The sequence below is a fragment of the Pezoporus occidentalis genome, unplaced genomic scaffold, assembly GCF_034315485.1.
Source record: "Pezoporus occidentalis ecotype Australia unplaced genomic scaffold, CSIRO_AGI_Poc_V1 ctg253, whole genome shotgun sequence".
Lineage (NCBI taxonomy): Eukaryota > Metazoa > Chordata > Aves > Psittaciformes > Psittacidae > Pezoporus > Pezoporus occidentalis.
In genome coordinates this window covers 496,921-509,507 of record NW_026914426.1, presented here as the reverse complement: position 1 = coordinate 509,507, position 12,587 = coordinate 496,921, and the positions used below count along the sequence as shown (strand labels likewise).

Here is a 12,587-nt window from a genome sequence, read left to right as displayed (position 1 = left end):
TCTTGGTGCATTTGTGCAGATTTATTAATATTTAATAGTATAAGCTTATGGTAGTGTGGTGAAATAAGAATAATTTCTATCTAAATGCTAAATAAGGTGTTTTAGTCACAGGATGCATCAGTTGGTATGGTCGTTTAGCATGATATTGAACTATGCACATGCACTCTCTCTTCTGTGGGGGAAAGCTAAACCCTCATGGGTTCTGTGTGTACCCCTTGGGTTTCTGCCTTGGCACTTGCTCTGGTAGTTACTGGTTTGTGCTGGATGAGATGGGTGATGGGGAATTTCTTGCTATATTGCAGGTTTATGTCTCTGAGCGCAGGGTCTTCCCTCCCGCGTGTGCAGCACAACAAGCCAGTGTCCATATGATGTATATGGTTTATGGTGAATGAACCACGCAGCCTCCTCTCCTGCTCCCCGCAGGGTTACACACACTGTGCCTGGGCAGGCTCTAGCGTGGCATTAATTCGTGACCGGAATGGGGTAGTTGGAATATTTTTTGCCGAACTTAATGCTTTTTATTTTAGAAACGCAATAAGAGGCGCCGGGGCGGCCTCCTTCATCCCCCTCCATCCCGTCCCCGCTGCGCCCCCGGCGGCCTCGAACCCGCGGCCCGGCGCTGTCCTTACCGCCGGCCACCAGGGGGCAGCAGCGCCGCGCTCAGGGGCTCCGGAGGAGCCGCTTCCGGCCCACGTGGGCCGCGCACGCACATGGCCGCGGTGAGCGGGGAGGGGGCTTGGACGGGGGAGAGCGGGGCCGGGGTTGGAGCGGGGCCTCCCCACCCCGCGGCTCCTCCGTGGGCCCTGCTCGGTGCAGGATGTTTCTCCACCGGGCTCCCCTACAGCGGCTCCTTCTCACCCCCCCCCCCCCCCGTATCACTGCCGGGTGGGTGCTGTGGGGCTGCCCCCGCTCCCTGGGGCATTCCCGGTGCTGATCCCGCTGTCCCGCAGAGCATGTCGTCGGACGAGGACGTGCAGCGGCTCCTGATCCAGTTCCGGGATGAGGCAGGAGAGGCCCTGGGCTCCCCCTTCGATGTCCCGGTCACCATCACCCCGGACAAGCTGCAGCTGGTCTGTAACGCACTCCTGCAGAAGGTGAGACCCTCCCTTGGCATCCCATGGTACCTCCGAGCCCAGCCGGGCCTCCCCTCGCTTACCCCTCTTGCCCTTTCCCCCAGGATGAACCGGTACCTCTGGCCTTCTTTGTCCACGACGCCGAGATCACCGCGTCACTGGAGAAGACCTTGGTGGGGCAGAGTGTGGAGACAGAGAAGGTCCTGGACATCATCTACCAGCCGCAGGCAGTGTTCAGGGTGCGGGCAGTGACCCGCTGCACCAGCTCCTTGGAGGGACACACCGAGGCTGTCATCTCTGTAGCCTTCAGCCCCACTGGAAAGTACGAGGCGCTGATGGGGGTCTGAGGGTAAGGCAAGAGCCGCTGTCATCTTTCCTTGGGACACCACACTGAGCCGGGGTCTTCCTCCTCTCCCAGGTACCTGGCGAGTGGCTCTGGAGACACCACTGTCCGATTCTGGGACCTCAGCACAGAGACACCGCAGTTCACAGCCAAAGGTGGGTGCTGGATGTCCCGGGGGGGGCAGCTCCTGACCCCTGCCTGCTCTGGGGGAGCAAAGAGAGCAGAACCTGGTGCTGCTTGAGTCATGCATTCTGGGACCATGGCGCCTCTCTTTGATTAACTAAGTGGAGGACAAAGGTTTGGCCAGGAGGAGCGTGGAGGGTTCCCTCACCTCCAGTCGTGGTGGGACATCACAGACAGTCACAGCTCTCTATTCATACCTGCTCGTGCTCTCTCTGCCAGGTCACCGCCACTGGGTGCTCAGCATCGCTTGGTCACCTGATGGCAAGAAGCTGGCCTCAGGCTGCAAGAACAGCCAGGTATGTGTGGTGGTGGGGGAGTACTGAGACCTTCTGCAGCCCTGTTGCCCTGTTCTGAACTGAACTGACCCCTTGTAAAGGGGCTGTGGGGGACGAGGGCTGAAGATGTGATTTTCTTGGGTATAAGGGGTGTATCCAGGTGTTTTGAGGGGGATTCCTGTTCTCCAGAGAAGCTTTGCATGTGGGTCTGTTGCAGTAGTTGTAAGTGGCGTCTCTTAACTCTGTTCCAGGCAGAGCTCGGTCTTTGTTGCCTTTGCAGGCCTCTTGCTGCCGAGTCCTGCTGTCTTGGGGCAGATGGTTTTCCCTCTGCACAGGAAAGAGTCCAGGCTTTGGACGTGGTCCTTGGCAGACGGTTCCATCACGAGGCAGGTGTCTGGAGCGAGAAGGATCATCGCCTGGCCAAGCCAGGGCTGCTGCTTGCGTGACCCAGACATGCAGCAGCAGCCGGTTTCACAGTGCTCTCACTCAGACACAGCCAAATTCCCGTTTACAGGAATAGGAAGGGGGCCCAGCCCTGTGAAGCAAACTGTGTGTCCTTAAGGTGTAAACAGAAATGCCTGGGGAAGTGGGAGCACTCAGAAGTAAGTCAGTAAGTCGCTGAGCTGCAGAAGGGCAGTTGCTTGCGCCGACCTTTGAATGGGCTGAAAACAGCAACAAGAGGAGCCATGGAGCTGCTGCTGTCCTGTGCTCTGTCGGGTGCTGTGATACTAGCCCCAGGGAACAGGCCAGGCAAGGGTGGTTTGATGCTATTCTGGCTCTAATCTAACCCAGGGTTCTGCTTGTCCTCTGTTTCTCCTGGATTTTTAAGTAGGAGATGACTAATGCCTTGGCTCTTTGGGTGAACATTTATGTAGAGAGAGGAAAGAAACAGAAAACCAGCATGTCTCCCACCCACAGAATCCGATCAGAAGTAGCATTTAGCTCTCTCTGGCTTTCATCATGCTCTGCAAGTGTTCACTAACTGTCTGGCACAGGGTATCAAAGGCTCAGAGTGGCTTTCTGGGGACCTGTGTCAGTTTTGAGTTGAGGTAGATATTTTTGTAGCAGCAGCGTTTCAGGCAGTGAGGAGGGTGATCGGGTCTCATTCTTTTGATGTCAGCTGATTGCTGCAGGGATCTGAAAGGCATCCAGCCCTCCTGCCCCCCTCCTTCTCTGCTCCCTGCTTCTGCCAGTGTGAATGCGACACCAAGGACACCTCTGCTTTCTAAACGGAGCCTGAGTGTCTCTGGGATTCACATGATGTAAGTGTCCTGACGTGACCCTCTTGCCTCCTCTCTTGGACAGATATTTCTCTGGGACCCGGCCACTGGCAGTCAGATCGGCCGGGTGCTTTCTGGCCACTCCAAATGGATCACGTGTCTGTGCTGGGAACCGCTCCACATGTAAGTGAAGGGCCAGCCCAGCCCTTTCCCTTTACTTGTGTGGAAAAGAGCAGCCTGGCCTGAAAGGCACTGCTCCTGTTCGCCTTTCTCCTGTTCGCCTTTCTCCTGTTCGCCTTTCTCCTGTTCGCCTTTCTCCTGTTCCAGGAGAAGGGCTGGGTGCAGGAGAACAGCCCCCAGGGTGGGCCAGCAAAAATGTGTCTGTTGGATCCAGGAGTCACAGCTGCTGCTCACAGTCCCATGAGGTTGCTGGGAAGTCACTGCCAGTCACTTCCCTTGTATAGATACACCTGCCTGTGGAAAACAGTGCTTGTATGCTGCTGGATGAACGCTTGAGCTGCTGAGCTGAGGGCAGGAAAGCTGCTTGTGTGGTGCCTGAGCTCAGGCTCTGCAAAGGACTCCCTTTCTGCTCTCCTGCATCCTGGTTGCCTCTGTCATCCTGTTTATTTATCATGAGGGCTGATTAACTGTGCAAGCCCCTTATCTCTTTGATCAGCTAAAGCTTTGTCTAGGAGAAATGGGTGGAGGGGGTTAGTTGTATCCTGTTATCCAAGACATGATAGAAACAAATAAATAAAAAGAAAGACGAAGAGCCCCTTCAGAACAGAGCCCTGCAAATTGAATTTGCCAGTAGGAAACTCCAGCTATTTGCAAACAATTCAATGAATTAGCAAAAATTGATTATAAAGGAAGATGAGAAAATGGAGAGAAGGGAGATGACCCTGCCAGGGCTCCATGTCTCATTCTGTAGCCAGCTGTGCTCCCTGATCAACTGCTCTGCAGCAGGAGGGGCTGTGCTCTTCCTTGCAGCTGTTCATGCCAGGGACCTCTTTCTTTGATGTTAAAACTGTGCTGAGTGATAAAGATGTTGTGCAAAGGACAGAGGGCTACGGCGGCTCCTACCCCTGTCCTTGCTGGGCTGTGGCCAGCTGCTTCCAGGTGTGTTAAATTTGCCCCCCTGAACTATGTGGATGGACTTTGCTGCTTTCAGCCCTGCCAGCACAGTGTCATTCTGTGTCCTCAGGCTGTTGGAAGAAAAGCATGGCATAGGCAGGAGAGCATTCAATGTGTTGCTGTTGCTACCCATCTGCACCAATCCCCCTGCCCCTGGCTCCCCCAGCCAGTGCCCAGGAAGGTGCCAGTTTGTGGTATCCTCATTAGCCAGTGGGTTAAAGCTCTGGAAACAAGGTCGTTGCCAAGGGCTCGGGTGCCAGGTTTACCCTGGATTGGTGGCTCCAGTGTGCAGCCCAGTCAGTTTGGAGGGAAGCATTTTTCTGCCTTTCCCCTCCCTTGTGAGATCTTGTTCTCTAGGTCAGCACTCTGCCCCTGTCCAGCCTCTCTCTGGTCTTAAGCCCAAAGAGAAAGTTGTCTTTTATTGACTCCTGCACCATTGAATCCCCTAGGGCTGATGGTGGAGGAGCTGTGTGTGGTGCGCAAATGGATTTGGTCTTCTTTCTTTCCAGAAACCCAGAGTGCCGCTACCTGGCAAGTGCCTCCAAGGATGGCAGCATCCGCATCTGGGACACACTGATGGGCAGGTGTGACAAGATCCTCACGAGCCATACGCAGTCAGTGACATGTGTGAAGTGGGGGGGTGATGGCTTGATCTACTCCTCTTCCCAGGACAGGACCATCAAAGTCTGGAGGAGCCAGGATGTAAGTGAGGCGGGTAGCGCTCAGGCTGGACACACTGTGTTGTAGTTTTGCTCTTCCTGGCACAACTTGTACCCCAAAAATGGAGGTGTAGAGTGGGTGCTGTATTCTCTTGACCTGTCACAACCTGTTGCTTGAAACCATTTGGGTAGCTGTTGTGCAATGTTTTCATCCCTAAAAGCATAAAGTGGGGCTAAAAGCTGGAAACACCCTTGCAGTGACCTGTGCTGGTGGGTACCGTGCAAGGCCCTGCAGGAAACTGTTTTGTGAAGCTCAGTAGTGTTACTTCTTCCCTGCTAAGCCTGGCTACAGTACTGCATGCAGCTTGGCCAAGAGGGTTTGGAAAGTTTAGGGTTGGTCCTCCCAGCCCAGTGGGTGCTGCCCAGTCTGTCTCTGTCCTGCTCATTGGTCTCTGAGCCATGGTTTTGTTTCCAGGGAGTCCTCTGCCGCACCTTGCAGGGCCACGCTCACTGGGTGAACACCATGGCCCTTAGCACCGACTACGTTCTGCGCACCGGGGCCTTTGAACCTGCTGAGGCCACCATCAACCCACAGGACGTACGTGGCTCCTGTAAGTGCAGCTCCTGCCCTGTGGGCTGGGGGAGGTAGTGAGGACCTGATGTCTCTTCTCAGTGCTGCCACAAGCCAAAGCAGTCTTGAGAGCTGGGAGCAGGACCTGTGCTGCTGGCAGCCGTGGTCTTCCTGGCTCATGCACAGGGTCGAGCAGTCTGGGGGATGTAAGGCCACTCTGTTTTCAGGGGATTTTGCTCCCAGTGTCATGCTTGGCAAAGAATGTGGGTGACCAGTCACACTGTGCTTAGCCCATGGAGCGAGGATTGGAATTGGCATCATAGTTTCTTTTCACCTAAGGTTGTGCAAATCTCTCTTTTCCCCCCCTCTGCCTATTTCAGTGGCGGAAGTGAAGGATAAAGCACAGCAGAGGTATAACCGAGTCAGGGTAAGTCCCTTTTGTCCCTACTGTAATTTCTAACACTATTACTGGTGGAAGCAGTAAACGTGCACAGTTGGCTGTTGACCCCAACATTGATGTGCTTTGGGCTCTCCATACATGGCTTGTACAAGACTCGGGCTCTTTCATCCCTTTCTCAGGGCCAGGAACCAGAAAGGCTCGTCTCAGGGTCAGATGATTTCACGCTGTTTCTTTGGAGACCAGCAGAAGACAAGAAGCCACTGGAGAGAATGACAGGCCACCAGGCTCTCATTAACCAAGTGCTCTTCTCGCCAGACACCCGGATAATAGCTAGTGCTTCCTTTGACAAGTCCATAAAGCTCTGGGATGGCAGGACAGGAAAGTGAGTTGGTTTGTTCTGTTACAGAGGTGGTGCTCGTATGGGGTCTCTGTGTAACACACAGGTCAGATCTTCAGAGCAGGCGCAGCTGCGGTGGGATGGGATGTTCCACTCGGCTGATCTCCTGGAGAGGTGTGTGTTGCACACTGCAGACTGACCCAGTTCACACAGTTCCTGTGCCAGAAAGTAGCTTGTTCTGGACAACGCAAATTCTTGTTACAAGTGGTGCTGTTGGTGTTTGGATGCTGCTTGTAGCATCCAAAATACTGCACCTTTTACCTTCAGCTAGAGTATTGATAAGCTCTCTCAGGGATAGGGCAGCCTTCCCTGTAAATCAGTCTTTATACTGATGGGCTTGGGTTTCATGTCAGTAATTTCAGTGGTCCTCCTAAATCCGGATTGCTCAGCCAGAGAGAGTAAGGATGCATCTGTACAGTAAGGCTGTACTGTTGCCTACTGAGTATGAGTTTCCTGGCAGAGAAGTTGAGATGAAGAGCCATCTAGAAGGCTCTGAGCCCCTCTGGGAGGGTTTTTAGACAGCTGAACCACCTATGGACTCTGTATAGCAATTGACTGCCTTGTGCATGCTGGTTTGGGGTGTGCTGGTGTCCTGTGACTGTGCTCACTTGCTTGGTGGAGAAGAAACATGAAGGCTGGGCAAGAGCTGGTTTGGAACAAACCCAGCTACCTGCTCCTCTTAACAGCTTCCTCCTGTGTCCTCCACACCAGGTACCTGACATCGCTGCGAGGGCATGTCTCAGCCGTGTATCAGATTGCCTGGTCAGCCGACAGCCGCTTGCTGGTGAGTGGGAGCAGTGACAGCACGCTCAAGGTCTGGGATACCAAGATGAAGAAACTGGCCATTGATCTTCCTGGCCATGCGGATGAGGTGAGGTGTCAGGCTGAAGTGTTTGAGAGGGGCAGGAGTGACCCTTCCTCCCAGCAGAGGTAACTCTATCTGTCTCTAATGCTAGGTTTATGCAACGGATTGGAGCCCGGATGGACAGAGGGTAGCAAGTGGAGGGAAGGATAAGTGTTTGAGGATGTAAGTAACCTGTTGTCTGTTCATAGAAGATATTGCAGCTACTCCCACGTGTCTTTCAGAGCTGCAGTTTCCTTGCAGAGACCTGCGTGGTTAAGGCATGATCTCTCCTTGCAGAGAGCACAGCGCTGGGCCAAATTCCAGCTTAGAGACCTGACCTCCCTGAGGGCAGAACTGCTGCTGTCCCCTGGGAGATGACTAGAAAGCAAAGTCCCTCCAGCTGAGCAGTCAGTGGTGAAACTTGACTCTGATGTCTGTTTTGGCTCCTGGAGAGGGGAAGGAACAGTTGTACCAGTTGGTCAGTCCCTTCCTGTCTCACCTTCCTCCCGTCTCGCGGTTATGTAGACGGACAAATTCCTGTGAGCTGGTTGCCATTTGACCATGGCTGATAAAGAAACCTAGGCCCTTGCTGTGCAGATGAAGGACCCCAGTGCCTGCTGGGCCACAAGGATGCATCAGCTCTTTCTGTTTGCAGATGGCGTCGCTAGGAGCAGTGACACGAAGCTGCTGGTGCCATCCTAAGCTGGGCTGTCCTCACCACAGGCTGGGAGATCCGCGAGGTGATGGATGATGGAGGCTGACATGAGCACGACATCCTGTTCCTGTTGGCTGCTCTCCCTCATGGACTCTTTCCTTATATTTATTTAAGGAAATTTTAATTCTAGTTCTTATTAAGAGCTGTGTTTTGCAGGATGATTTCCTCTGAGCATTACAGGAGGGATATCTCATCTACCCCCATCTCAACTGTCTTTTTTATTGAAATTTCATGTTTACAGTAGCCTGCTGCCTTGAAAGGGGCGAGCAAAGGGTAGGGATGGCTCCTGCCCCTTCTTGCTGTGTGAAGAATCCTGCAGAGGAAAAGGTTTTAGTGCAACAGACAGGGTTGTCCTTGTGTGACCTTCAGAGAGGGAAAGAGGAAGGGGAAAATTCAGCACATCATTACATTACACAACTGTGCTCGGCTGCATGCCTGGGACAAAGATCTGCTGAGGATAACATCTTGAGGCTTCCCATTATTCCAGTGAAGTTTTGCCTTTCCACAGCCCATTTCTCTGTGGGCTGTGCTGAGCATTATCTGTTAGCAATCCTCTGCATCCACAGGAGAGAGCTCATTCACTGTTCAGGGTGCAACAGGCGTGAACTTCAAATGACTGATGGAACTGTGCTGAGTTATCAGGGCTCAGTGACTCTTGGAAATGAGAAAATGAGGCAGTTGTGCCTCTAGATAGGGAAGAGAGTGCCTGTTTCCCATCCGCTGCCGACTCGAGGGGGGAAGAGGAAAGGGTGGGGAAGGGGAAGAACGGAGCAGGCATTTTGAGTGGTGTTTGTCCCTTGCCCTGGATACGTGCTGACGGCAGGGCTGGGACTGTCACAGTAAATGGCAAAACCTCCATTGCACAGAGTTCGCTCCTTGTGGAGTTTCTCGAGTGCATTTACTTGCCCAGTGGGTGAGAGGGATTCATACTGTCAGATACATATTTGTAAGCTTGCTTTTGAGCCTTTTTGTAAGTCAGTTCAGGCTTCCAGGAATCATGAGGTGAATAGACCTGACTTAGTGTTTATTTTCAGTGTTCTTACTTGCAAAACAGTAAAAATCCAGATGTGGTTATTGAAGAGTAGAAATTACATTGTCAGATTAGTTGCAGCAAGCTAGCATGAAGGTTAAAACGTTCTCCATAGCCCTCATGCTGCAGTTGCTGCTCAATGATTACTACAGCTCTAAACAGGAGTATGGTTTTCATGCTTTCCACCTGCAGAAGATGCATTTTAGGACTTTATTCCTGATGGCAGAATTGCTTTGGAGAATTAAGAGAGGATGGTGCAGTAAGGGCCATTTGCTTGTCTGCAGTTGTTCAGTTTAGCAAAAGACTGAACAAAGGGTTAAATCTTTAATATGACTGAGCACACAAGTTGTGGTTCCTCTTGTTGGTATCTCTTTCTGCCAGCCAAGTCAGCAGGCTCTATCTTCGTGGGATCATTTGGGAAGAACTCAATATCCTGTACCTGCTCTTTCATTAATGTGCTTCCTCCAGCTGGTTCTTGCTGACAGTGAAGGCCATGTTGCATCTATCTGCATAAACAAAACCCTTCTTAATTCACTAAGGTAAATGTTGTGGGATAGGGTGGTTTAAAACTGTAGGTGATAATTCTGCCTCCCCTGACTGCTGTGCCCTTGGGAAGGAGGAGCACACATGCGGCTGACATCTCTGGTGGCAGCTGAAGAGCTGCTTGTTCTGCACTGTTTTGGGGCTCCTTGTACTAAAGGAACTGGTCCACCCTTGGAATTCTCTGTGTCCCCAGGTTTGACTTACTGAAAGTGGCAGCTTCAGCAACTGCTGGTAGAATGTGACTCAGAGGGAAGAAGCATCGATCTCTGCTTCCTCTCCCAAAGTGCGGCACGTGGTCACTGTGCCCTGTGAATCCACAGTGTGTTTTGCATTAGAAGTAGGGATGTATTTGAGTTAGGGGAAGAATCCTGTCTGGGGGGCGGACTGGCTTGGCTGCACGTGTACATGTGCCTAAAGAGTACTTCCTCATCCACTGATTTTCAAACCAAAGCAGTCTCAGTACCCTCTGGCCGTGCTCCGAACCTCAGACAGCTCCTGCCTTCCCTTCAGACAGCTTCTTTGACACAGCCTGACTAAAACCCACCTTCCTAATGCTGAAGCAGAAAGGTTTTCCAAGGCAAAGCAAGACCTCTTGAAGAAAGAGAGGGCTTTGCAACAAAGTTTACACCAAAATACACTGTCTTGCCCTTAATCTTTCTTTGACCTGGTAGCGGGTAGATTTTGAACCAGGCTGTGTGATGGCTTTGCACTTAGACCAAATCTAATTTTCTTGTCTTAAGCAGCTGCTGCTATTTTTATCATTCCTACAGCACCAGCCTTCATGCATACTAAGTGCTGGCCCCATTCCAGCTGTATTCCCAATCCCGTAACACTCCTCCCAGTTTTATTTGAATGCAGCATTTCCCGGGCCTTGCTCTTCAGTCTCCTGCCAGCTCTCATGCATTGAGGAAGAGCTGCTGCCCTTCACTTCAGAGGTGGCTCCTTTTTGGCAAGGGGTGAAACAGGCACGTGACCTCCCTCGCTCTGCTGGCGATGGTGATGTGAGCTTTAATTAGCTAACTTCGAGAATTGCAGATGAAGATTTGGGTTTATAGTGTCACTAATGGGGGAAGACATTGTTTAGAGGGCAAATCTAAAAGGTAGGCCAGAGCTTTCTGACTGCATTTTCTGGGAACTACATCATTAACCTTACAAAAAGCCTGCTGAAACACTTTTAACTTCTCCAATGCTGTGTGATAGGAATCTCAGTATCTGCTGCTGTGTATCAGCCCTGTTTCTCCCAAGTTACTCGTTAAGCTTACCACACAGGTATGCCTATCACAAGGGTGTTATTTCGCACTGGTAATGTAGGAATAATTTTAAACATATCCAGAAACTTAGTCCCACAAGCCTTCTGACACTTTGTTCTTTAAAAGCTGTGATAGCTCAGCTGATGCCACCATTAATTTTGTTACAAATGGGATGGTGGTGATGATGATAAGGACTGGGAAGCATGCCAGTCCTCAGAGGAAGGTTTACCTAATAAATTCCTGGGTTATAATGGAGGGGAAAAAAGGAGAGAAGAAAATGATAACACCTAGAATGAGGGAGATTGTTTGGGATAGCGCTGAGATGAGCAGGACAGTACCAGAGTCTTGCCTTTGGGGGTTGATTTAGATAAGTGAGGCCTTAAACATCCTCACAAAAACTGTTCTCAGGGCTGTGTGTTCTGGTTATCTGTGCTGAAGGGCTGGCCAAGTGGCGTACACATTGTGCTCCTTGGGTCCTTGGGGGCACATGTTCGTGTTCTGCTTGACTCAGCTGATTTCTGATTATTTTCCCAGATCAGAAATCTAACTTCCATGTGCGTTGCCTGGGGGAAGATACAAGAAAAATCTTTCAATGAACAGGAAGAAAATAGTCTTCATTCATTGTTATGCATGAACATTAAGAACAATAGCTGTCTTTCTGCTTTTCTTTGGGACAACACAGGTGCCATTAAGGTGATGTTTCCACCTCAGAAAGGGCTGTATTTCAGTGATGTGGCAGAAAAAGGCTTGCTGGGAAGACCAGTAGCGTTTTTGAGGATGAAATGCGTTACAGAAACCCAGAGTGGTGTCTGTGTTCTGGACAGCTGCTAGCACATGAAAACACTTCTGTGTACTCAACCAACCAACCTGGAAGATCCCAATTCCTTTCTAGATTTGTTGCTCTTGTGACCATTAGTCCTGGCTCACATCTGAGGGTCTAATTTGTCTGAACCAGCATAGTGCAGCTGGGAGGGAGCCACAAATCCATCTCCAGCGCTGTTATTCTGTGTTTTCTTCACTCTGACCCTGTAAATCGGTGGTCCTTGCTGAGCTGGAGGTCACTGGTGGTCTCTGTCAGTACGCTGCAGGGTGATGTTGAAAATAAACAATCTCGAGACACAGTACTCTCTGCTTCTGAAGGATCACTGTGGTCAATGAGACATGGTACTGGTGCCTGCTGCCTGGCCATGCGTTCTGAGCACACTGTGTGTTTTATTGTCCTGCTGCCTTGCTTGTCAGAGCAGAGCAGTGCATCCCTCCTAGTGCTGCAGGGCTGCCAGCACTAAATGGTGAATATCTGTGTGTATTCCTTGAGCAAGGGAGGAGCAGCACGAGCCCCATGGGTTTATCCTGCATCGCTCTCCCAACACCTCAAGTAATTCAGTCTGTTTTGACCTCTTTCAGCAGCAAAAGCAAGTGGAGGTGCTGTTTGTAAATTGGTTTATTGTAGTCCACAGGTGCTGGAAATACTGACATGTAGAAGCTCCCCCAGATGCTAATCAAGGACCCAGCTCAGATGAGTGACCTGCATGCAAATCCCACAGTCCTTATGCTTTTCAGACATCAGTTCTTCAGATCCCATTCAAATCCCAGTGCGAGGCAGCATGTTTAGTTATTCTGGTCAAACCTCCCTGCTGCTCTTGGCTGTTTTGTCCTTGCTGTGCTGAAACAAACCTGCTCGAGGGCTTCAGCCCCATTACGAGGACAAAAGGAAATCAGGCATGCTACCAGAGGGAAATGGGTCTCAGTTTTGAACAGTAATGCAGAATGGGTGGCTTAGAAATTCCTGTAGTGTATTTCTCTGTCCAAAAGGCATCCTTATGGATTATTCTAATTCTTTATTATTTTTTAGCTTCCCTAAAATGTAGCTTGTGACATTCAGGTGAGGATACATGCTGGTGGCAAGAGGATTAATAGTGAATATGAGAATCAGTGGATGGCAATAAACAG

The 12,587-nt window shown here is 51.0% G+C and overlaps 1 protein-coding gene across 1 annotated transcript; it reads left to right on the top strand.

Annotated features, from left to right (window-relative positions):
- The first annotated feature begins 112 nt into the window (after window positions 1-112).
- Window positions 113-7,723, top strand: NLE1 (notchless homolog 1). Its single transcript, XM_062623517.1, has 13 exons — window positions 113-124; window positions 528-1,094; window positions 1,178-1,395; window positions 1,492-1,571; window positions 1,819-1,895; window positions 3,180-3,277; window positions 4,738-4,930; window positions 5,363-5,498; window positions 5,839-5,885; window positions 6,038-6,240; window positions 6,967-7,126; window positions 7,212-7,282; window positions 7,397-7,723. Exons 1-13 carry the CDS (start codon window positions 113-115, stop codon window positions 7,434-7,436), a joined length of 1,902 nt encoding a protein of 633 aa, XP_062479501.1. The 3' UTR covers window positions 7,437-7,723.
- Window positions 7,724-12,587: the final 4,864 nt, after the last annotated feature.

Excerpts from the sequence above, each read along its gene's own strand:
- NLE1 (XM_062623517.1), top strand. Across the intron at positions 1,396-1,491 it reads GCCTTCAGCCCCACTGGAAA|GTACCTGGCGAGTGGCTCTG; the intron begins GTACGAGGCGCT and ends CTCCTCTCCCAG. Across the intron at positions 7,127-7,211 it reads TTCCTGGCCATGCGGATGAG|GTTTATGCAACGGATTGGAG; the intron begins GTGAGGTGTCAG and ends CTCTAATGCTAG.